Consider the following 26,731-nt stretch of genomic DNA (forward strand, 5'->3'; position numbering starts at 1 on the left):
GTTTGCACCACAATTCGTAAGACCAGGCATGGGACTGGAGCCTTGAGCCAAGGGGAGAAGACAGGCGGTAATGGCAGCGTGGAGAAAGAACAGCTACACTGTGGCTCATTGAGGCCAGGAACAGGGGGGAAGAAAAAGAGTGGAAGACACCCCTATGACAGGGTGACCCAACCAAAGCAGGTATTCGGCAACAATGTAAGACATTCCTTAACCATATTTTCACACTATTCCCATAAGTGAACACATTCAAATAGGAATAGATACTGCACTAAAGTGATAACACAGATCCTAGCCTACCCAGGTGAGTAAATATTGATGAGTATCTACTTCACTTGAGTAGCTGAATGGTGAGCTGTGCACGAAAAAGTACACACAGTGCTCATTTCAGCGGGCCCAGGATGCCTGCCATTACAACGAGCCATGGTTTGCTTTGCTGGGCCCCAGTGTGCCAACACCGAACCATTTCCAAGTGCTGAGAGAGAGAGTGTAAAAAGCACATCTGTGGGATAAATCAGTGCACAATGTGGATGTAACTTTTACCAGCACATTGACTGAGACACCTTGACCTAAGACCTACCATCACTCCCCCACCCGCCCAAGGGCTGAAGAACCTTCTACACTGCATGCTGACGACGACAGACCAGACATCTCCAGCCTACATGAGGCAACATACTAAATTGAAAGACTCTGGTCATGCTGACTTAAAAGGGACAAAAGTCCTGAACATGAAATAAGATGTCTAGATAAGGGGCCAGCTGGGGAGAAGATAGACAAACCTGATGTCATCTAAATTGCAGTAATCAGAGACGTTTTTGAACAAAAAATACGCTCCGTAGTAATCGACCTCAGCCTATTTCTCAATGACCTAAGAAAACTCTCTAAAACGATTGGCAAGAACTAAACCATGCTACCTGAACTGAGGTCCATCATAGCAGATGTCAATTAAACAAGTACGAGACCTTGCAGAAATGGTATGCTATTTTGAATGCAGGACCAAAGACTCAGAGGGCGGAACCAGGAGGAGTAAAATACAGATGATTGGCTTACTGAGAAAGACAGAAGGGCATTGCATGCAAACTTACGTAGAAACATGGCCTGCACACAAAAAAGCTCTGGAGGCACTGACAACATTTCATGCATTAGAAAGAGCCCACAGGGTGCGCTAGAGGCTGATACCTCTAGGAGCATCCCCTATACCAGCACTGACAATAATCCGAAAGGCATGAGAGATGGGGAACCTGAACATTGAGAAAAGAAAAGTAATGATCTTCCTGACAATACTGCAGCTGTGCAGCAACAACGGGCCTCAAACATTGGAGCAAAATGAAGACTTCAGGAAATGTAGGTAAACATGCCCTCCTCTTACCCACACTTCTGAAGGTATGGACAGACAATACCCTCTAGCCGATGGTACAGACCGAAAATAAATAGGGGCAATCAGTGTCTCAAGAGATCAAAATGCTGGCAGGCTCTGTAAGAAAGAGAACGAGCAACAAATCTCTGAAACATATTTGAAGCGCAAGATACAATGGGCAAAGTAGTCGACAAGACAAAATCTGAGCTTGATCAGCCTCACTTGTCGGAGGAAGATCCAACATTACGAGTAGTGAAGCCAGGTACAGCAGATAAATATGTATTGTATGAATGTCAGGTGAAAATGCAGCTATTGACAGAAGAGACAAGCTTAGGAGGGTAGCTGACTCAGCTAGTGTAGGTTAATTTAGTAAGATGAATGACACAGCCTGCAGGCTGGACCAGTAGGTAGAGTAAATCTTAGGGAGAACACCTTTGCAGTACACCTACATTGGTTACAGTTAGAGGTTTCCAGTTCATGGACAACCATTAGTTACCTTTCACCTCTGTTGAATCAACTATGCAGTTTTAGTCCAGGGGTAAGGATGCTGGGGAAGGTAGATACACTGTTGTTAAATGGGTCTCTGAAGAGAAAGCTAGCCTATCCGAAATGGTTTAAAACAGGGCACTTTCACTATAATGGCCTGCTTGAACCCACTCCTCCATTACTTGATTACTATTGCAGAAAATTTCAAGCTCCTTATGTGTAAAGTGAGTGGTCTGGACAACATATCAAAGTGGTATAAGATCCAATCACGTATTAAAAGAAAGGAATGTTTATCTCCTGCAGGAAACACATCTTGCACACACAAAGGGGATAGAATTGCAGAAAAGATAGAGACAGCAATTATACTAAACAAGTTACTCAGCCTATGCTAGAGGCGTCTTAACCTGGAGCTGTCTTTGGGTGCTGTTACAAGTCACTAGAACATTCACAGACAATGGAGGGCGATACATCATTACAGTGGCAGACTAGGTGGTAAGGACACTGCTTTTGTAAACATGTTTGCTCCAAACTGTGAGCAGGCAGCGTTCCGGACTGAAAAATCCAACCACCTGGCAGTACTGATACACTACCCAATTCTGGTAGACAGCGTTGTTTATTGTATTTCAGACACAGAACTGGACAGGTCACACCTATGATGACGAGAACTTCCCGAGCAGGACAAAACAAGCCAGCTATTATCCTGGTAGACTGCGGGAGGGAGCACAATAATGTAGGTCTCAAGACTATTATCTGCCAATCTGGATTAGGGCCCTTATCTTCACCATGCCTTGGCTTTTCGACCGAAACATTAAAGGCATGGGTTTCAGGTAACTGACTACCAGATCCGTATGGACTCCTCAGGGTTGACCACTCCAGCTTCCCTGTCAAAAAGAGCAGTCAGTACATATGGCACAGCTAAATCAGCAGTGGTGGCTGGTGATATTTTGAAGTGGCGGGCGTAAATGACTGTCTAGAATGCCATGTGACGAGTGAACCGCTTTCACACAATTCTGGAGACAAAACAATGATCATATCAGCAGGGTCAGTAACCCACTGAACTTCCTTAACAGAAACAATCAGAGTTAAATACAAACACTTTTTGAAAGTAAGAATGGGGCTAGTAGTGGAGAAAAACATCACAACTCGTATTGAAAAAAGTATATAATCTAGTGTGCATGTAATTCACTATGAGCAAATACAAAGAATCAGTCGAAGAGGTGGTGCCAAAAATACCACACCCTTACTACCCAAGGTGTGACTGCAACACGGGGCATTGCCCCATGTGTCAAGTATGTCCAGGAATACCATGGCACTCAACAATCAAATGTCAACCAAATATGTAACAATCTGTCCAAAGAAAATGTATTGAAATAAAAAGATTTCATTACTGATGGAGCGTATTTCAAAGATTTCCAATCAGTCTCTTTTCACAAGTTCAGATTTTCAATCAAGGTCTCTTTTCACGGGTTCAGTATTTCAAATTTACAATCCTTTGATAAACAAGTTATATTCATCGAATTTGCAAAACAATGATTGCAGCCTCAATATGTAATGAACAGTTTAAGTTCGTCCTATTCCCGGTGTTTTGGTAACAGCCGACACATGTCTCATCACACAGTGACTTTTTCATGGCTGTATAACAGTAAAGGACATAAATTGATGAATATTAGGGACAACTGACTGGTTGTCAAAGATGTACATTGTAAAGAAGATAGTACCAGTCATGATAAGTGCGCCAGAAAGGAAAGTCCAAAAGAAAGTCAAAACAAAGAAAGACCAACTATAGAGAAGATAAAACGTCAGTGCCATGAATTTCTTCCACGAGTAGTAAAGGTAATAGGCATGCAATAGAAATGCAACAGGTAGTGCCCTCGCTTGCATTGTCATGTAGATAGGCTTTGCCTTCGCACTGTGTTAAGCATGGGCTTATTAGAAGTTTAAACGCCATTTTACCTTTCTGCTGCTTCTGCACACTGCACATATTGTTATTAATGCCTTGAGCCTAGTAGAATATTTTACTTCACACGAGAATATGTTTTCCTATAGTATCATCTTTGCTTGGTAAGCTATGTCTGAACAGTGAGTGCCGAGGCCTTCAAGGTTATTTCAACACAGTGGTTGTTCTGTTTGATCAGCGCACGTCCTAGACATAACACATATGCAGCTGTGGCCAACTCTGGCTTTTGGCGCGTTTAATAATGCACTGCACAGAGCATGCAAACACACTTGATGAATATTCGCATGCAGAGAGCTGGGGTAGAAGTTGATGTGATCCCTTTCTACTAAGACCAGAAGTATGGGGCCACCCTTCTAAAACCCAAAGAGACCTTCTTTAGATATAATATAATATACTAGCAAGGGAGGGTAAGACTGAGGTGCCATTTAGCCTTCTTCCCTTTAGCATTTTAACATGCTTTCTCCCTTTGTATTTTATGGACTAGTAACTATGCTGATAACCTTGTTGCTTATAATAGGTTTGCTTCTATTAGCTAAGATACTGCGCCTGAGAACATGGCATTAGAAATAAATATTTCAAACTTGCACGTGTCTTCATTTACTCCTCGTTCTGGATTGATATGTTAGTATAACGAAAGAGTGTTCATGTGTTCCACGTTACCTAAGGTGTTCTAAGTCCATGTTCTGGGTTGTCTAATCATTGGGGGTATGGAAGAACCAATTAGACACTGATTGCTAGTCTGGTAGGGGATTTTGGATACTAAGGTGCGTTTTGGTACACCCTAATTCACTGAGGTTCCAAGTCTCTATGCACAATTCTGTGTAGGAGCAGAATACCTGCGACAGCATTATTTATGATTGGTTGTCTGGAAGGTGGTTAAAGAAGATGATCCATAAGTACTGTGAATTTCTTCCAGGAGTAGTATAGAATGAAAGGCATGCAACAGAAAGTATCCTCTTTGTATTATTTACAATAAGGAATCTGAAAGATGAGCCAAGAAATAACACCAGCTGTGAAAGAGAAACATGAAATATGTTAAAAAGGTTGTCTAACCTCAAAAAAGGGTTCTAAAGTTGTCAATAGCAGTAGGTAGATATAACGAGTATACTGTATAAGAAGGCCATCCATATACCAGCCTCGTGTTCATCGTATGAATCAAAAATCGAAAGGAAAAATAGAAGAAAACAAAGAAGTAAAACATATTGTCTCTGTGGCCAAAGTCTGTAAGGTCTTAAACAACTAAGGAAAGACACTTACAAACTAAGAAGGAACTCGTTCTGTTGACGTGAAAAAATAATATTTTGTCTCGCAAAACTGGATCCTCTACTTCAAGTCCAAAAAGCGAGGGATTCCGGAGAGTATTAACAAAAGGGTAAGTAAGTGAGAAAAGTATCATAAAAAACTGAATGCCTAATATCGCACATTTCTGAAATTAACAAGCTTTGAATATTTGTACCTGGAAGACTAAAAACAAATATAAGACTTGCTGTTATTTATCAACCAATAGGCAGCACCAAAAAACATTCAACCATTTAAAAGTCTGAATTTAAATATTTTTATATAACAAGAGAAATCCTCAGATACAAGCCTTACGTCAAATCTCCAACGTCTAAAAGAGTTGAATATCATTGAGCAGCACTAGCTCTCATTGGGAGATGTCTCAGAAAAGCGCAGAAACTCTTGTTTTAAGGTTTTGTTTTTCAAGTCTTTAATGATATTGTGGATTGGGAAAATAAAAACAACTCCAAATTTGAGCAGAGTGTTTTGCCACTTCACCTTTACAAGGAAGGTCTGCAGCAAGCTTGGATGGTTTCAACATTAAGTGAGGCCTCCTGGCCACAGGCACACATGCAGTTGTACATAATGCACATCAGGAATGATGCTTCAATACGGACTGATACACAGTACATTATTTCAAAGTTTCTGGCACAGCAGCTGAACAGTGCATCCTTTTTATGCTTGTTACCACTCATCTAGGAGTGATTCGAACAGCGCTCCATGCACTTTTATTTGTCTTCTGCAGTGCTACTCACCATGTCCTGGTTCAAAGTCCATTCAGCGATCCTCACATTGGCATGCGGAGAACCAGTCCTTTCTCAGAGCGCTGAACCATATGACATTCCACCGTCCCCATGCTTCATGCAATTCAGTGCAGTGAAGTTTGCTTCGTGTAGGCCAGCCCAGCCCAGCCCAATGTTGCTCTTTAGACTAAAGAGTATTAGACTTTTATTCAAAGTATATGAGAGCCGCATTGTGATTGGCATAAGCAGGGCAACTCAAAGCTCTATTGGAGACGAGAGACCTGCCGTCTTAGTCTCCCAGGGTCTCTGATATGGCGCTGGTCAAAAACATTTAAAGTGCGCATGTCAGATTTGGCTTGCCATAGCTATAGTCCAGGCCAACATGCGCACTTTAATTCACGACAGCCCTGTTCTCTATAGGAACTACAATATGAGGACCACGCCTCCTCCACTACACAATCGTAACTGTGCCAGGAGTATGAAAGATTTACGAAACAGACAGAGAATCATCAGACGTTGTGTGGCAGCTCCTGTGTAGAAGGGCAATAATCATTTGCCCCTATGGATGAGCTGTTGCTGTAAATCAGGCATATGTAACCTCGTGTATAGACATTCAGACTTCATCATCCTCGTCCCTGTTCAAGGTCATTCTGTTGATGCAGGAGACTTTACATGGAATCCTGGAGACCTCAATGGTGGTCAGGTCCAGCCAATCATCCCAATCCAACCATCTGAAATAAATTTATACTAAGCTGGGTAAAGTTAACAATTGTTTGCCAACTTTAATGGGACCCATTTGGAAAACTTCCTGGTAGTATGCTTGCACAATACTGGTAATAAAAGCCAGGGGAGCTGTCCCCAATGTTTTGCTAGTATCTCACCTTGGAATATATACCCACCTGTCCAATTTTATTTAGGAAATTGCATTATACTTAGGATTGTGTGAAATTCTGCTAAAATATTACCTTACCCAAGGTCAGAGGATGGGAAAAAGCTCGGGTGAAATCCTATCCCACCTCCTTGCAGTATGGCAGAAGTGTCAGGCTTAGAGGAGGCATTAAAGCAAGGAATACAACTGTCTATTAGAAAAGGCCAGGGTGCAAACAAATCTACAAGTAAAACAAGATAAACATTTTGCCTCGGGTAGCTTAGAAGCAGAAAAGTCAACTAGTGCTTTGGTAAAGAGAAACAAAGTTATCCCCCTTTTAGAAAAGGTCCAAACACTAAAACCCGGGACTCATTTATACTGTTTGATATAATTTGCAGGGGGGGGGAAAGACAATTGCAGCCATTGGACAGATCTAAGATACTGTCTATTTTCGTGCCAATTCCATCATTTTCTGGGAGGGAACTGACGACCATAGATTTCATATCACCACTGATTACAAATATGGTGTCTTTTGCCAAACCTGACCATACCCAACGGTTTAGACCCCTATACCTTAGGAGACTGATTTGTCAAAGACCCTTTTTTTTATTTGAGAGCAGTGAAGGGCAATAGGCTCCTGCAGGCCTGTGCTATCCTCGCAAAGAGAGAAGTTCCCAGGGATGCAGATGTAGAGCCTATAAATAATTCTTGGCTCATATCCACGTTCATCCACTTGAAGCCATGACACCGACTAACTTAGAATCCAAAACCATTCTTTTTGCAAATCCTTCAGTATGGCAATTAGGAATTGGGACCTGCCAACTATTCTCTTCTGAAGAGATTGGCCTATAGTTGTTAAATATGTGCTAGGAGGCTGAGGAAAAGCTTAGACAACAGTATCTTCGGCATTTACCCAATGAATGAACTAGAGGCCCATTGGACACACCTTTGGCCTATAGGATGTCTCCAGTTAAAAACGTGTGCAAAGAACCTTGGAGCATGCTCCAGATTAAGAAGGATAGAGCAACCAGACATAATAGGGTTGTCATGGAACAAGCGATGGGCTTAGTTCATTCAACAGGTACCTCACAGTTAGCTCTGGTTTAACACCAAATACTTTGTTTGTCTGATCTAGCAATGTTTATCAAATCTGTGGTAAGTACTGTTACACCAGGAACTAGTTCTTCAGCAGAAGGCTTGAAGATATAGAGTAATATGTTTATATTTCTTAAGATTTAGGCACATTCTCACCACTGGCTTCTGCACCTTCTGGAGTTTCAGTCTGTGATTCTTTTGAGTGCAGTTAAAAATTAAGCTGCTACAAGTGCGACCGATCTAGGACTAGGGCTCCAGTGAGCGTGATTTTATGTTCAATTGCAGTAATACGAGAAGCAGTTTTCTTTGCCACTGATATGATTTTGACGCTGAGATAGAGCTCCAGATCAAACCAAACTTTCAGGTTTTTCCCCCCTAACCCGTCTGAAGAGTCGGCTCGATATCCTGTAATTATAAGGTCAGTCTTGGAGCTGTTTTGGCTTAAGATGTTGTTAGTATGGAAAACAATGCATTTATTGATGAAAATTAATTCTCTTACTTATTAATAGAATCACCCGTTGTGAACTCTACATCAACTCCGACTTGAAAATATGTTGTTAAGCAGTCCATGAGACCAAGGTCCGGGATTGCTGATTGATAGTTCACAGGTGTGAGGGTGCGTAGCTGGCAGGCTAACACTCAGGCAAGAAGCTCTTGATCAGTCCCACAGATAGGTACAGCGACTTTAAAAAGGGTCAAGGTAGTTTGGCCCAATAAAGTACACATGGCTGAAGGTGTGTACGCGTTCCTAAAACATCATAAAAGTCATATGCCACATGAGTTAGGAACACAGAGCCAATCAGGAACTAGCACATGTAGTAATCACTCTCCTCATTTTTTTTTGTTTTTTTGTTTTTTAAACTTGTTTTTATTAGCATTTCGATATTGCACAATTCAGACCACATCATGAAACATATACACTACAGGGTGCATAAACAGCAGTGGAGGTCGAGAATGGAGGAACAGTGGCGTGTGGGTCGGGTCCTTGTGGTCCATGTGCTAGCAGTAGCAAGAAACGTGTGGGGTATAAACCAGGGGAAGAAGCATGTGGGTGCGAAGTGTGCGTAGGAAAGGGGGCGGTATGGGTCTGGTGAGACTAGACGTAACTAGGTGTATCGTGGAATCGTGGTGCTATCAGAGAGGGGGCCGAAGGACTGGGGTCATGACTGCATCGGGGGGCCAGGGGTGGCGGATCTGGGCGGGGGAGTTTCCGGAGCTCTCTCCTGTGTCAGTTGTTTGAAGCTGTGTATTAGCATGGCCCATTCCATGGAGATGGGACGTTTCCGGGCCCCCTTAACCTCTTCTTCACGTAGAGCATCCTCCTCCGCTGCCGCCCACTTACATACTGCTCCCACCCATGCTGCCAAGGGGGGGCCCGCGGGGGATCGCCAGTGCATGGCTATGCTCCTCTTTGCCAGGAAGAGTGCCAAGGAGATGAAACGCTTGTGTGCCCTGAGATGCTTGGGGATCCTAAATATGCCCAGCGCGCTGGCCTCCCACGTGGCGAGGGTGGTAAGTCCTGTGAGGTCTGCCAGAGTGGTATGGATAGCTTGCCATAGAGTGTGGAGGGTACGGCAGCTCCAGAACATGTGATGGAAGTCTGCGTTCTGGGAGTGACATCTGGGGCAAAGGAATTGGGAGTCGGGGTAGAATTTTTGCAGGCGCGCTGGCGTTAAATATGCCCTATGAAGAATGTTGCATTTCTAAATGTCTTTTTGGGGGCTTCGAGTGCCTTGACCCATTCAGAGTCATGTAGTGGGCGTCCGATTTCGTCTTCCCATGTGGCGCGCAGCGCTGTTAGGGGTGTGTGCGCAATGTCGCGTAGCGCCCTGTATAGCCAGGTAACCAGGTGTCTACCCGTCCCCATGTGTAGGATGGCGTGTATAACCGGATGCGTATCTGGTTCCCCAGCCTGAAGGTTGTGATGGGGGCGGAAGCCTTCCAGGAGCTGACGATAGCGCAGGAACTGACCTGGGGGGAGGCCGTACTAGGTCACAAGCTGTTGGAAAGGTTTGAGCTGGCCCTCTTCAAAGAGGGATTCCATGTCCGTGATCCCGCATGCCGTCCATGCAGTGAGCGTGTTGGTCGGGAAGTATGTGTCGAGCCTGGGCCAACCGATCAGCGGGAGTAGCGGGGAGTATGGGGGCGTACCGGGCGACATGCGATGTAACTTGAGCATGCACCGACGCGCCACCGTCACCTGTAGGAGATATGTACGCCGTGGTTTCGTACCCGGGAGAAGGAGTCGGGTGAGTTCCGGAGTGGGGATCTCTCCCGCCGGGGTGTGTGTTTCGCCCATGTACCGCCCCGCCGTCCAGTAAGACAACCACTGGAGTTGAGCCGCCAGGAAATAAGACTCGAGGAAGGGGCTCCCAGGCCTCCCTGGGTGGTCGTCAGTTGCAATGTCTTGAGTGCTATTCTGTGTCTACCCGACCCCCATATTAGTGCACGTAGGAGGGAATCAAGATCGCGGAAAAAGGCCCTGGGTGGGATGACCGGAAGGTTCACGAAGTGGTACAGGAGTCGGGGGAGCATGATCATTTTAGCTAAAGCCACACGACCGATCGGGGCGAGTGGAAGCTTGGACCAGAAGCCGAGCGGACCCCAGCCAGCGCTCTACAATTGTTTCCCTCGAATAGAACGGTCGGGGAGTGGTAGAGACGGATCCCGAGGTATCGGGGGGCCTCCGCTGTCCAGGACATTTTCTGTGCTCCCACCCAAATGTCACAGGGAGGCAAGTCCGGATGAAAGGGGTAAACTGTGGATTTGTCCCAGTTGACTCGGAGCCCGGAAGCGCTCGCTAAGTCTGTAAGCGCTGACCATATGGGAGTGAGGTCGTCCGAGATGTCTCTTACATAAATCAAGAAGTCATCAGCGTACATGGACACACTGTGGGTGACGTCCGCGAGCGGAATACCTCAGTGGACACCCTCCTGGCGCAACCGAATGGCAAGGGGTTCGACTGCGAGGGCGAACAGGAGAGGCGAGAGCGGGCAGCCTTGCCTCGTACCCTTCTGCACCGCGAAGGTCGTTGAGATGTGTTTCCCTATTCGAACCCGCGAGGTAAGGTTCGTGTACAGAAGCCGTGTGTACGCTGTGAGGACCGGGCCGATGTTCAGTCGGCGCAGGACGGAGAACAGGTATGGCCAAGTGAGGGTGTCAAACGCCTTCTCAAGGTCTAGGATGAGGCAGGCAGAGCGTGGGAAGAGATTTTTCGCTTGGTCCTGTACGTGAAAAATACGACGAATGTTCTGGGATGTGTTCCTGCCAGGGACGAACCCGCATTGATCCGGGTGTACTAGGGGGCGTATAATTTGGATATACTAGGGGGCGTATAATTTGGATATATCTATCGGCCAAGATCTTCCCTAGGATTTTACAGTCAGCCGACAAAAGTGTGATGGGGCGATACGACGACATAAGTTGTGGGTCCCGGTGTGGTTTTAGAAAGGCCACTATGACAGACTCCCGCAGAGATTGGGGGAGTGTCCCCTGTTTGAGGGCTGTCGCAAACATCGAGGTTAATTGCGGTACTAGTAATGGGGAGAATGTTGTATAGTATTCTAGCGGAAGCCCGTCTAGGCCGGGGGCCTTTTGACGGGATAGGGCGCGTGCCGCGTGGGTGACATCTGTAGACGTTATCGCGGAGTCCAGTATCTGTTTGGTAGCGTCCGTGATCGTAGGCAATGTCAGTGGATCAAGGAAGAGGTCCACCGAGGATTGGGAGATTATGTGTGGGGTGTTGTATACCGCCGCATAATAATGTCAGAACGCTAGGAGGATTTCGTGTTGGGAACGCGCTAGGGTACCATCAGGGGCGAGGATGTCGGTGATCGGTCGGATCTCGGTGTCTTGGCACGCCAACCAGGCGAGCATGGTGCCGGTCTTATCTCTGTCTTTATGTACTCGGGCAGCTAATGCCCTAAAATTGTATTTGCGGAGGTCGGCGCAAGCCGACTGATAGCCCGTTTTAGCCTTTGCCGTGAGTGCAGCATGCTCTTCGGAGAGGTCGTCCCGCTTGGTGACCATGGCGAGATGTTGTTCCGTTTTGGTAAGCGCATGTTCTAGTGTCCGCCGAACCCCGGTGATTTGTTTGATACATTCCCCGCGTGCCACCACCTTGAAGGCATCCCACTCCACCAACAGGGATGAAGCGGTGCCCGCATTGTGGGCAAAAAAGTCTTGTATGCTCTGCGTGTGTGCATGTTTAAAGACCTGGTCCATCAGACACTCCCGAGGTAGTCGCCAGGTGGGAACTGGGGGGTGGGAGGGGCGCCAGCTGAGTCGTAGGATGTGGGCATCATGATCCGAAACGACCCTCCCCAGGTAATCCGCGGAAACCACCTTAGGGAGGATCGGCGCGGAGCAAAGGAACCTGTTGAGGTGCACCCGTAAGTTGTGGGGGACAGAGTGGAAGGAATACAAGCGGGTGTGTGGGTGTAGGTGTCGCCATACGTCTGTGAGAGCCCAATGCAGGGCCCAAGCGCGGAACTTCTCCGATTGCTTATGAGTCGGGGAGCGCTGGGGCGGGGGGTGTGAGCGGTCCAGGGTGGTGTCGAGTGTGCAGTTGTAATCCCCTCCCAGAAGCCAAGGGGTTGAGGTGAATTGGGCTAAGATTCCCGTGAGGTGGTCCCAGAATTTGTCCTGCTCCATGTTTGGGGCGTAAAGCTACCAAGGAGGACTGCTTGGCCATCGAGGAGCCCCTCGAGTAGGGCGTACCTGCCCTCCTTGTCAACCACCCGGCGAAGTTCCCGGAAGGGGGTCCCTGGCCTGACCCACATCAGGGCGCCTCGTGCGAACGCGGAGTAAGACGTCGCGCAGATTGTGCCGCGCCATTTTGCCTGCAGTCTGCCCACCTCGGTGCTGGTAAGGTGGGTTTCCTGCAGGAACGCTATCCCGGCAGTATGACGTTTGATGTAGGAGTAGCGTTTCCGTGGTGTGTGTAGGCCCCGGACATTGAGTGTGAGGACGTTAACGTCCGAATGTGAAGCCGCCATCATCTGATTTGCGCACTATAGGGGGAAGGCACCCATGTGATCCGCCAGGAGTAATGACAGGGTAGTGTGTGCACGCTGATACGCACCATGCTTTAAACGCGGTGGGACCATAGTGAACCGGGGAAAAAACTGGGGATGGGAAACAGTCCCAATACATAGGATTTGTCACCGGTGGCAAGATATACAAATGAATACCCTGCTAGGGGGTGGGTATACCAAGAAAACTGCGGGGGCGGCAGCTTGTGTACTTGCGAGGCTGTGCGCGTATCGGGCCTGTGAAGGAATGTCGAATGTCGCGCGTTAGCCAACATTGTACATTGGTGGCAAGGGAGCCGTGTTAAGGGCGATGCACATCTGTGTGAGCTAGATGCCCATAGGGGCAGTAAGGAGACACAGTCACTTCAAGGATGCACCTAATTCTCCATCTAGGATAGCGTCCGCTGTTTGTGGGGTGCCCAGAGGAGGGGTGGTGGAGCCACCGCCGGAGAGAGTGCCATCACTATCGTTATCCCCCTCCGATGAGAAGATGTGCGGAGGTCGAGTAATATCCTGCAGGAGGGGCGAAGCCTGCAGATCAATGACAGCCTGTAGGGCTTCTCGGCGCTCCCGCACAATCTGTGTCAAATCCGGGGAGTCCAAAGGGGAGGAACCAGTCCCGCCGGCGGTTCCCCGGCGCGAGCGTCTCAAGCCTCGTCTGCTGGATCTTGCCGGTTTGGGAGTGGGGTTACGGTGGATCTCTGCCCTGGACTGCAATGGGCAGTGAAGGTCCGCCCAATCCTGCGCCTCTTCCGCGGTGGTGAAGTAGATGGCAGTGCCTTTGTGTAAGATCTTGAGGTGCGCTGGAAATAGCAGGGAGTATTGAACATTGTTCGCCTGGAGGCACTTCTTGACATCGAGGAAGGAGGAACGCTGTTGTTGGACAGCATGTGCGTAATCTGGAAAGATCATGATCCGGCTGTTTTCCACTTGCAAGGGACCCGCCGACCGAGCCGTTCGAAGGACCGCGTCACGGTCACGGAAGTGAAGGAATTTTGCGAGCATCGGTCTCGGGGGGAGACCCGGTTTCGGTTTCCTGTTTGGTACCCTGTGGGTACGTTCTATGGAGAAGAACGCAGTGCGGTCAGCGGCTGGGGTGAACGATTTAATCCATGTTTCCATGTATTCCAGGGGACGGAGGCCCTCAATGTCCTCCGGCAGGCCCAGGACGCGAATGTTGCAGCGTCGAGAGCGGCCTTCCAAATCGTCCGTACGCCCCTCCAGGGCCGCCATGCGATGTAGGACCTCTTGTAGCGTGGTTTGCTGTGCTCTGACTGTGGGTTGCAGATCGCCCAATGTCTTTTCCCCGTCCTTCACCTTATCCGCAAGTTTCCTGTGATCGTCGCGGATCAGGCGAATGTCCGTGGTCAGGGTGCCGAGTCGCTCTTCCATAGAGAGCCGGGATAATTCAATGGCTGCCCAGTACCTGGTCGAGTTTTGCTGATAGGGTGGGGTCGGCAGGCGGCGCGGCAGATTGTGACCATGCGGCATATTTTCAGGGGCAGTCTCGGGTACTAGGGTGGGCTGCGTGCCCTTGGGTTTCCCCATGGTGGCGATGTCCGAGGTAATCTCCCGGTGAAGACCGTGGGGTAAGTGAGGGCGCCTCACAAGTGCTTCGTTCGGGTCAACGGGGGTGAGGCGTAAGTCGCTGACCAAAATTAAAGGAGGATCCAACGAAGAGTGGTGTGGCACAACCTCCTCGCGCCTGAGGAGCGGTCAGCCTGCGAGGAGAGGTCCAGAGGCGGGGTTCCCTCCACACAAGGACAGCGCGGAAGGCAGTAGGGGGCCCCCCAGGTCCGGCAACCTCGTGGTGGGAGCAGGGTGGTTAGCAGAGTACAGGGTGGGCACTTCGATGGAGAGCACCAGAGTCAGGCAGCCACCTCGGTGGAGAGAAGAGCCGGCCACGCAAAAGGCCCTCCCAGCGGGTCACTGTAGAGGTCGCGACAATTGGTACATAGGCGTGCAGGTGTCCACGAGAAGTGGCCGCGGGAAAGTCTCACTGCGCGTCCCGAGCGGGCACCATCTTAAGGTCAGGCACAGTGGACAGCGGAGTAGCTGCAGGGGCTCAGCGGTGGTCTGGGCTCAGGAATGGGGCCCCCCTGAGGCACACAACGCCTGCCGCACGCACCTTGTCCAGGAGGGAAATCGCCAGGTAGCACGCTGTTGTATGGGCTCCACGCCGGGTGCCGGGTGCACAGCAACGGTGGAGTCGTGGCAGGTCCGGGTCCCGCAGGTCAGGAGGTAGGTCCCCACTGGAAGGATGCGTCTCGTGGGCGGTCGCAGCAGCCTCCGACGCCCCTCAGCAACCGCCGCCGTGCAGGAGATGGTGGTATGAGGTGGTCGGGAACAGCCAGCTCAGGATCACCGGGACGCGGCGGCCATCTTGGAGTCAGGCGCGCGTCCCCGGCGAGAGCATGTTCCCGGCTCCTGTGGTTGCCAGCGAGGGTGTCCGGGGCATAGGGGGCCAGTAGTGGACCACCCCCAGGAGTGGGGCGCCTGACCTCGTCGTCTGCAGTTAGCACCCCGCCCGGGAGGGAGATCGCCAGACGGCACTCCGGAGCAGGGGTTGCGCGCCGGGATCCGGGCACTCAGCCACGCCGGGGTTGCGCCGAGGGATAGGTGGCAGTTCCCCCACAGCAACTCCCAATGTCTCGCCCCAGCTGCTACCAAACAGGGAAGTGCGTCAGATGGCGGCTAGGGACGGTCGGCTCCCATTCATCGGGTCGCGGCCGCCATCTTGGGCTCCGGCGCGCTCCTCCGGTGAAAGCGAGAGTATCTTCCCTCTCCCGCGACCGCCAGTGAGGATGTTCGGGCTCACGGCGTTCTGTTGGTCACCAGGTATGTTCTGGCCTCCGAGTCTGTTGGTGATGGCTCGCCACGACCCCTGGAAACGGGCAGGATGCGAGCCCGATCGCGGAGCCTCAGCAAGTCACAGCCGCCATCGTAGCTAGCCTAGCCACGCCCCCCGTGATCACTCTCCTCATGCCAGACATCTGGACATTTTATCCACTGGCCACATCGTGTCCACGCAAGGTAGAGTCCCACCCCTGGCAACCATTAGACAACTAATTTATGACTCCAAAGGCAGCAACCACCATTCCTCATCATAAATGGTATGCTGGAAACTTTTATAACCTATGATTTTTGAATCTAAGAAGGATACCTACCAATTGTAAATCGAGACAGTCTTCAGACCGTGTGCTTGTAACTGTTCTCCCTCAATTAAAATAAACTGTTCCTGTTTCGCCAAACGCCTCATATCTTTAGTTTAAGGGGTTTCAAAGAAGTATAGGTTAGTGAGGTTATTTGAGATGAACAAATGACTTACTTTCGTTAATGGTCTTTCCAGAGGCTACTCTATTTAACTGAAGATTCCCATAACTGTAGACTATCCCCCGACTCCATTCTGGATCCAGAAATGTTTTCAGCATAGCCCCTGTGCCGCCAGTAGGTGGGATCATGCAGGTCCGTGTCGACTCAGCTCAACCCCAGAAGCGATGGCTGAAAACATATACAGGCACCACACAAGTGAGCTGATATCAGTTTTTTTCTGGACATCGCTCGCACCCTTAAACGCGGAGTCGAAAAAAATAATTGTTCGTACAAAGTGCAGTCGTCTACATAGGGATCTATGTAGATGAAAAGGAGTACATTCCATAAAATGGGGAGGTGGGAAGACAGTGAGGAGCCTGTTTGGATGGAGTAGCCACCAAAAAGTGGGTAACCAAAGATAAGTAACTTGCTTTTAGATAAGATACTTTCAAGTGTAGATTTCTCACCTGTGGAACAGAAACCAAAGTAGTATCTCCCCGATGATGGGTCTGTAGCATGCCTCACACCAAAAAGTCCTCAGAGTGGCCAAAGTACCTGGCTGTCAAGGCAGAAGTGCTCCATAAATATTTGCTCTGATGCCCACATAGTAGCGTGACAACTATCAAGGACAAGCACTCTGCATGTCAACTCAGTGGTTGCAGCCTAGGCTCTTGTGGAGTGCGCCTTCAATCCCTCAGGGGGCTGCTTCTTGGCCAACACGTAGCAGATCTTGATGAAGAGAAACAACTACCTGGTTATGGTCCTCTTCTGCACTGGATGCCTTTCTTTGCCCCAGAGAACCTCACACAGAGCTGATTATCCACTTGCTGGTCTTTGGTGTGATCGATGTAAAAGATCAGTGCTCTTCTTTTGGGGTCCAAACAATGGAGTCTCTCTTTCAAATGGTGAAGTGGGGCAAAGAACATTGCAGTGTAATAGACTGTTGGACGTGAAAGAGAATCCCAAACTTAGGTAGAAAAGCTGCTCTCGTCCTCAGTACCAGTTTATCCAGAAAGAAGGTGGTTAAGGATGACTCAACTGAAAGAGCGTGAAGTTTGCTCACATAACGAGTTGAGGTGATAGTGATTAGAAAGACCGTTTTCAGGGTCAGGAGCAATTCAGGAAATCTCTATATTGGCTACATGGTGTGTACATAAGAAAAGTAAGGACCACATTAAAGATCCATAGAAGCATCACAAACGGATTTAGTGTTAACATGCGGACCAAATCATTTTAAAAAACGCATCACAAGAGGTGAAAAGCTGGTCCAGGAAATGCAAAAAAGCTGAAAAGGGCAGACGGGCAACAATTAACAATACGCACAATTCCTCGCTCAACAGAGTAAACAGTAACACATCCAAATGTTTGGGCTGTATTGGATTCTCTGCTATCAGTGCCACAAATTTGCCACATTGGCCAGGGTAAAAGGATTTTGTAGAACATCGCCCGGCTACCAGGATGACATCCACTACTTTGGAAGGGAGACAGAATGAACTTTCACCACATAACCTCCATGCATGGAGATTTAGATTCATCATCTTGGGTACATCCTTTCAAAGTGGCCGCATGATCAGAGGACAGATGCTCATGGCTGTAGTTCCACGCACCACACTCTCCTGGCCCAATCTGGAGCAACTAGGATGACTTGGGCTAGTCGTTCCTGATCTTCTTCAAAACTCAAGGCAGGACAGGCAGCAGCAGGAAAGCATAAAGGAGTCTCGTGCCCCCCTCTAGGCAGAACGTGTGCCCAAGAGATATCCTTCTTGATAACCCCAATGCACAAAAGCATTGACACCGGCAAACAGATCAGGCCAGGGCACATTTCACTGTTGGGAGATGCCTTGTATCACCTTTGGGTGTAGCTGCCACTCATGGTTGGTTGAATGTGTCTTCCCTAGCATGTAACAATCCCACCAGGTGGGGTTTGATCAGGAAAATACCCTGACAATTCAGCTAGGTCCAGAGGTGCAAGGCCACTTGGCAGCCGATCCGTGACCCCACCCCGCTTGTTTCAATGTCAAATGGCGTAGGTGTTGACCAAGAGTACCTTAACCGGCATATTCTAGATAGCAGGAAAGCTTTCAACACCAAGCGAATGGCCTGCGACTTCAGCAAGTTCATGTGGAGATGGGTCTCCACCAGAAACCAGAATCCTCTGATTTCCACCTCTCCCAGACTGCCTCCTCAACCGAGTAGTAATGCACCTGCCACAACTGTCATCTCTGAGTGGGGTCTGCTGGCTGTCCAATTGCAATTGAGCAGCCACCAATGCATATCTTTTTCAGTCTCATTCAACATCTGTATGAAATCTGACAGGTTCCCTTAGTGCTGAGCCCACTGAGACTTTAGATCCCACTGTAGATCCTACACGTGCCATTAGGCACGGTTGATTAAAAAAAAATGTTTTAACAAACTTAATTTGGTACAGTCACAAATGTACACATGTTGATAAAAGGAAACTATAGCATTGAACATATGCATCATAATAAATTCAAACATTTTCCAAACCGATTACGTAAATGAATAAAGTGACATTGGAGTACAACTCCAACATATCGATTTCATGAAAATACAGTCATCATATAATCTAAACCAATATGAACCACCCAATCCCTCACCCTCCCGAAACTTGACATTATCACTATAGTGTGTTGTACAAGTGGTTATTAATATCGCTATAGACATTATATGAAAAACAAATGGTCCCAGACTGATTTAGAGGAACATAAGGGAAGGAGGATTTCCTGAGTTATAGGCTGCTCAAACATTCAGCAACTTGTAATTAATACATATAAAAAACAGAGACATTAATTAGTATGCACCAATAAGGTAAAAGGAAAGGCAAACCCACTGTTTATCTAGTGCAAATCTTGGTTTCTTTTATATTTTATCAAAAAATGCAAGGCGAAGGTAAAAACATTGCCACACGTATTCGAGATAAAGGGTTGCTCAAGAGAAAAAGTGCAGAGAGAAAAAGGTGCACGCGTTCTAGGTAAAATGAAAAAAGAGGCGGAGATTGCAGCATAAAGGCTGTTCAGCGTAAAGGTAGTTTCAACAATTTGAAATCAACACTGGTTAATTGGTACAATACAAACCAGTGTGGGTAGGCCTGTCCACAATACAATTTTTCAAATTCATTTTTTCATCTTTTTGTAGGAGCAGATATGCATCATCATGTAATAGGGCAAGGTGATATGATTTAGTACAGGCCCTTGGTTGGGGGTATGCGTCGATGTTTCGACCCAGCTTATTGAGTAAAGGGCAACTTAAAACCTCCGCTAGCAGTTCTTCTTCAGGACAGAGGGAACGATAGAGGCAACGTAATCCTGGTGTCAGGGGTTGGCAAGCCAGATCACTACTCCGGTTGGTAGGAAACATCCCTACTGTAGCAGCAAAATCAGGCTTCCTGATTTTGCTGCCCCAGTAGGGACGTTTTTTGCCCATTGTGGCGTTGAAGCACACCAGTGATTTGTTCACCTGTTTCCTGGCATGATCTGCTAAACTGAATGGATAGATGCAGCCAGTTTGAAAGTTTCTATATCCTGGAATGTTTGTACATCATGCCTGCACATCTCTTTTTTTAATGTAAAGTCTGGCTGGTCATTTAAATCCATGCAAGTAATATAGGGTCGGACTGTTTTCCGAAATCGTTTTTTTGGACGCTCAATTGACCTTGACACATTATTTTGTTTTATTTTGTTCCCTCCTAGTGATGTGTATTTTTTCGTTTGCCACTTGTCTGGTTTGTAATATACACTGTCTTTGTACCAGCACATTGTATTGAGCGCCATTGTCTTAATTGTTTTATTGTTCATAAAATGTAATAAAATTGTCATTTTTCTAGAATTAGTTTGCATATGGGTTTCTCTTCTCTTTTTTCTCTCTATATATCTTCTCTACTTAGTTTTTTTTCACTTACTATTTGTTTTGTCTTTGATTTGGTATTGTTTGGAATTAAAATCAAATCACAAATATCCGTGTTGCTGTGATATGTGGGATTTATTGGGCTTCCCCATTAGTTTGTAATGGTATCTTTAACAGACAATCAGTGAGGTAATGGAAGACTACGACCCCCCTAATCTCCGTAGGTATGCTGCAACCACTGCCATCTCTTTCATGATAGCCGACCCTGAAAGGACTGGGGTGCCTGTTGGGGTGCTGAGCCTTGGCTCTGTCTGTAGGCGAAGCCCCTAGCGATGCCTCAAAACTATCAAAATTGTTGGGGAGAGTGCCTTGCAGGTGTGGAGAGACTGAGGTAGCATGCAATAGTGCTCTTATTGAAGCACCTGAGTGCAAATTCGGCAATACTGATCAAGGCATATTCTCTGAGTAAAACCTTGAGTATCTCATCCACGCATGGCAACGAAGTACCACGCTTGTGCACACAGCTTTGCTCAAAGAGTTGGTCATGTCCAGACCTGACCTTATAAATGCAATTGGCTTCATCCTGGCCATCTTGAATGGTCTGTGCAGATTTGGTGTGAAATGTTTCTGGGACTGCTGGCAAGATCTCTGTGACCATGTCTCATATTACATGGGAGTAGCATCCCAGCAAACAGTTGACTGATCGGAGGTAAAAGCAAAGCTAGCGGAAGAAAACATCCTCTTCCCAAATGCTTCAATTCACTTGGACTGTCTGGGGGAGTAGTGGAAACATAATTGGAATACTTCTGCTAGTGGAGGCCTGTACTAACAGGCTCTCAGGAGTAGGGTGTTGAGTAAGAAATAGAGAGTAATCCGGAGCAGGTCTGTGGTGACATACCACCTGTCTGTCCACAGGCGGGCATGACCAGGGTTTAGCCCAAGTGCCAATGAGGGAGTCTGTCAGTGTTTCGATTAACATCTTGAGTGGCTCAGAGGAAGCTGTGCTGCAACATTTGAGTGAGGACCTTGGTTTTTACCTCAACGGAAGTCAACTATTAATCTAGTTTTTCAGCCGCACTTCTGATGAACACAGTGAATGAGGCCGACCCTTCTGTAGCCAGGGGAGAACCCAGAACCATGCCAGAGGAAGTGTCCAGTCCACTGGCCTCTTGTATATCCAGATAAAAACTGTTATCATTATATAGTGGAGAGAAAAGATTCCCACCATCACCAAAGGTTGGCTGAGTCTGGTCAAATTCTGATCCAAAACGTTGGTGGCGCTCCTGCACAAAGGCATAGTCAGATTGTATTGGGACCAGGCATATTGGAACAGAGCCAGAACTCAACTTAGGTCGAGATGAGTTTAGTTTGAAAGCACACAGAACAATGGGATCTGTATACTCCTCTGGCACTGGCGCAGGTGGAACTGGCAAGGATCATGATGCCTGCCATGGAGTCGGAGCTGAACCTGAAGAGGGTTTAGAAGGCACAGACGGCACAGAGGGTGGTGCATCTGGTGGTAACCTGAGTGGGGGACTCTGCACATCCATGGGGCATGAAGTAGCACCAGAAGAAGCCAGTAAGGTGTCAAATATGTGGAGCATAGCCTCCTCAAATGCCTCAATCTGTTGTGGTGTCACCTCTAAAATCAGGGTGCATTGGAATCAGCAGCAGAATCAGCTCCTCGGTAGGGAACCTGGAGTGATACCGAGGGGCACCTTGTTATCCGAGTAACTTCTCAGACAGAGAGTGGCGATTTGGAGTTACCTGAAGGTTTGAACAATAACAACGACCGGTTGCTCGACCATCCTGAGAGTTTAATGGATGTGTGTCCTCAACCTTGAGCAGACCCAGGTCTTTTGAGACTTCCTACAGTGCTCAGAGACGTACAGCTTGGCTCTGTGTTCCCAAATTAACTTTGAGCTCATCAGGGCTTACTCCCTGATTGATTTGGAGACCTGCAGTGTACTCAAACACTAGAGACACACCTCATTGAGATTGTAAAAGACATTTGTTTGCAACAGTCCCTACAAGGTTTAAACTCTGCAGTTTAAACTCTGCATGTTCCCTTGCACCCTGGAACAAATATTTTTAGAGACAAAAATTCAAAAGCTTATCAACAGATGAGAAAAATAGGAGCTAGCTCCCAATCCACATGGAAAGGCGCAGAAAGAAAGAAACTGACACCAGAGTGCTCGGTGGATCTTATATACGGCTCCAGATGTCACTGCCAGAAAGGAGCAGAGTTGACGTGGAGCTGCATAAGTCCACCAACTGGTGCACAGGGGCAATGCTGAAAAATCTTCGGGATCTAGTCTGTAGCCTGAGGATATTCTACAGGCAAGGAATAAGAGGTTAGAAGTATCCATCTGAAGTTGGTGGACTATTTTCTATAGTGCAGCACCTAAACACAATTAGGTCCAATAAATAGGTCTCCCAGTACACAAAATGTAGCTTACAGAGGTGTTAGATAATGTGTGACAAGGCTACAGGTGTTAAGTATGAACCTCTGAAAGGGGAATCAGAGGAAAAGACTAGCTTAGACCAAACCTGCTAGCTACATGTGCACGGCCTAGTTGCAGCCCAATTGTTCTGTGGCTGATGAGGAAGGATTCAGCTTTACCTATGGTTAAGAAGGATATCCTTTAAGACTGAGAAGACCAAGTATGTCATGAGGTAGCCCTTGCAACATCTTTGATAACTGTTCTTTTATAATTGTTTCCAATGAGCACATGTAAATCCCAGGCACAGTACGCAAAGTTGTCAAGCTGGATTTTTTTTTTTACTTATGTTCCTTTGTCAGACCCTCTAGGAATTTGCGATTTGCCAAAAATCGGGAGATCGGCCATTTGTATAAAGGCTACACTTTTTACCACACCGGCCGCGAAATTTGGATAAAACGCGAGATGGGATCATTTTATTTATTTGATGATGCTGACGTGTTGTGAATACATTAATAACAGATATTGCCTCGCCCCTTGCTGTGTCCCGGTCCTGCTGCTGGGTGAGCCATGTCCGAGATAGCTGTACAGCACTGGAAGGAGTGGAGTGGCGCGGTGCGGATACTGCTGCCGGGGGTGGGGTCCCTCCAGCACATGAGGTGGATGGGTAGAGTGAGGCTGCTGCAGGGTTCGTAGCGGAGAGCACTGTAAGGAGCCTCCCAATGTTGGTGCCACCGTCCCTGTCACCGCACCCACAGACCACTGCGCCCCCTTCCCGCGCATGTGTGGTACTCCTCTCTGGAAGCGATGCAGCTGTGGCATTAGCATGGACCCTACTCTGCCCGGGTCCGTGCATCGTAGCAGAAGCTGCAGGTCACGAATAATACCAGGCCCTTTAAATGACCATATCACTGAGGTCCCTGGTTATTGCAAGCCAGGCGTCGCTGTATTATTAATCACTGGTCCTTAAGATGCTATCTTCCAGAAGCCCTATGTCATCGTGACTCCGAGGCCCACTTATTATTTATGTGATGGTGGGTCCGTGTATTATGATCCAGGACACATTATCGCAATTATCATATCCAGGTACCTCTTTCTATGCACCCAGAGGTCCTTTAACCGTTATTACATAGAGGTGCACTGAGGACTGTATAGTAAACATGATTAACTACAGGCCAATATGTTAATATCATCCCCACTGGCTACTGGAATAATGACATCCCATCTCATATTCCATAATCACACACAATCAGATTGTATTTGTATCCCTCCGTTAGGGTCCTGTAGAGTTGGTTGAATGACATTGGCACACAGGATACCTCTGGGTCGTAGCATCATCGGCCACTCCAGGGGTTTGTGTGTTGAGATACCTGCACGCCAGAACCTTGCGTTTTCTGCAGATTGCATGAATGACATTTGCATGTTGATGACACAAAGTGTCACTCATTCATTGATGGCATAGAGGTCTGCTTGTTAAATGATGCTGGTGCATCACACGTACCTGTTAGTGCATCTCCCTGCCAGTTCATGCCTGCTGTTTTAGTGACATCTGCGCTTCCAAACCTTGCCTTTTGAGACATTTCAGAGTGAAGCTGATGTTGGTAGTTTAAGTGATTTTGGTGCTTAAAAAGTTTCTATAGCATTTGTGAGCTTGGTCAAAACCAATCCACATCTCCATGGTCTGGGGTGTCTCTCACGTCTTCATGGTCAGGGGTGTCTATGACATCTCTACGATCTGGGGTGTCTCCCAACATCTTCATGGTCAGTGGTGTCTAACCTTCCCATGGTCAGGGATGTCTCTGAGGTCTCCCTGTGCTATTGTGCTTGTTTTAACCTATGCTCCAGAATGTTACCACAAAGGAGAATATAGAAAAACCTCTCATACACTTTAAACATGCCTATTTTTAAGTGAAATACTCTGCTTAAAACTATTTGATTGATTTAAGGCTGAAAAGGGATGATCACGAGTAAAATAAAGTACTGCAATAATGCCGCAAAAATTCTACTTTTGTGCCTAAAATGTCTATTTTTGTGCCGTTAAATTTGCAAATCTATGCCGCAATATTCTGGGGGGTCTGCTTTGTGCACACTCCAGTACTCCTCAGCATTAATGAAGCTGGGAAACTTGTACCAGCTTTTCTTTTTTCTTGCATACTCCAGGAACACACACACTGACCATACTGGAGGTGAGGTCAAACACAGTGTTCAGCAAAAATGCGGAAATAGGCATAGGTGTTCCTCCTAAGGCTCAGTTATGCCCATGTTGTTTTCATTGGCGAAGCTTCATTTTCTCCCTCATCTCCCTAGATTCTCCATGCTACACATGCTTACGGTGATTCTCAATAGTTCATGCTGTCAAGTTCTATCACCTGTGAAAGTAATCTGTCATCCTGCTTCAGAAGACATGGCACAGGGAATGAGAGATCCCAGTACACATAACTACGGCCTCTGGAGGCTGGCTACCCAAGCTTTACTGTCAGAAGTTTGACACGGCAGCTCAAGAGTAGATTGTGAGGGAAGCCCACCTGAGGGCTGCACACTTTGGGATCATGGCTTGGGGCAGGGCATAATCAGAAGCCAGACTGTTGCCAGTCTTCTAAGAGGTACATGTTAATCAGTCATGGTGGCTGATAATGAGGTTTCCAAACAAGCAGCTCATTTCAATACTGCTGCTTGATACCATGAAGATCAGATCCACAAGCTCATGGTTCTACTAGGTCATGCAGTCTTTGGAGGCAAACTTTACTATATCAAACTCTGAACAGCTTGGGGATGCGGGTGTTGAATGGAAGTTAAGGGTTCATTAGATCACGTTCCAAGGTGGGCTACTGCAGACACGTTGTCACTTCTCAGTCCTCCCATCTATGTCTTCCAAAACTTCACAGAATAAGTACAGCAGCAAATACTTAACAAATGTTTATGGTGATCACTGAATATGATGGGTTGGTCGTCAGAGCTGGTTCATTTTGAATTTAAGAGAAGAATTGAGAGGTAATGCCTCGAGCAAACAGCACCTCGCAGAATAAATATTTCAGCAGTTTGGGTTAATACTTTTTAACTTTAGTCACTAGCTTAAATCAAGTACGGGGCAGAAGTGGTCAACTCATTACAAATAGACGATTTGCTGATTATACTGCCGGGAATATGTTAATGATCTTACTCCAGTTTACACTCGGCAGGTGTTCACTGTTCAAAGTATTATACGATAGTAAACAAATACCTTGTCAGTAGTCTCGACAGAGGCCAAGGAATGAATGAGCAATGACATTTTACAGCACACGAAATGCCCAAACTTATGAAGTCATACATGCACAAGCAATGACATATAGTAATAATAAATTGTTGATGTAATACCTGAGCATTGCTGCCTCCTATTTGACAGATTTGGTAGCGCAGTGGATAAATAAGTTCTACAGCTTTACTATAATTTTTATTTTCCACTTCTACAAGAGCTTGGCAAAGGGGTGAGCCCAAAGTCTTCGCAAGAGCATGTTCATAGTTATCACCAGGAGTTCTGAAAACAGGAAGTAAAAACTGCTTTACACATTTACTTCAAATAGCAGAATACATCACATATGTACATCTAAGTGCAGCCGGAAATGAATTTAGTAACAACAGCAAGTAAATGTACCTCACCAAAAGCACAACCAGGGATAGAAGTCGCCTCCATAAATCTGTAGTACATTATTAACTCAAACATTCAAAGAACTAACAACATTTGGTGCTTGCTGGTCATCTTAGCACTTGGCAGCTCTTCGTGCGCTTAGCGTGACAGTCCAGGAAGCGAGCGCTTCATTTTTAAACATTCCTGTTTGTTCTCTCATTATTTTACAGCCTCATTTCTTAGCCCCTGTTTTTAAATCATTAGCGCTTACCTGCACTGTAATTGTATTTACACCGCTGTTTGAGCGGGTCCTTAGTTGCTGCAGTCCGCCGATTTCGCAGCCATCTTGGGGGAGGCTGGGACACTCCACGGGCGCCATTTTGGTTAGCGCTTCAGTGTCCCAGGCAGACTCACGAACCGCTACATAAACCTGCAATGGAAACGCGCAGCGGTGACGCGCAGCGGGTGCGCCGGAATGGCGCCGGAGTCGCGCCAGAGTTCAGCCCGTCTGTGCCCGTCCGGGCCCAGGCGGGCTCAGGGCCAGGACCTATGTCAAATTCATCAGGGCCCAATATTATCCGTACCCGCGATTATCTTTTGGCCATACGTCCCTCAAAAAAGACGACATGTAACTATACTTATAGGGGAGTAAAACCTTTCACCTACTGTGAGGTTTGCTGCTCGCCCCAGCAATCC

General features: G+C 47.3%; 1 protein-coding gene across 1 annotated transcript in view; it reads right to left on the minus strand.

Moving 5' to 3' along the window:
• The window catches only part of TTC38 (tetratricopeptide repeat domain 38), a 620,299-nt gene that overhangs the window by 95,746 nt on the left and 497,822 nt on the right, over positions 1 to 26,731 (minus strand). The window contains exon 12 of the mRNA XM_078673810.1: positions 25,786 to 25,945. Within this exon, the coding sequence (XP_078529936.1) occupies positions 25,786 to 25,945 (160 nt within the window). The remainder of the gene's footprint in view (positions 1 to 25,785; positions 25,946 to 26,731) is intronic.

The sequence above is a fragment of the Lissotriton helveticus genome, chromosome 1_1, assembly GCF_964261635.1.
Source record: "Lissotriton helveticus chromosome 1_1, aLisHel1.1, whole genome shotgun sequence".
Taxonomy (NCBI): domain Eukaryota; kingdom Metazoa; phylum Chordata; class Amphibia; order Caudata; family Salamandridae; genus Lissotriton; species Lissotriton helveticus.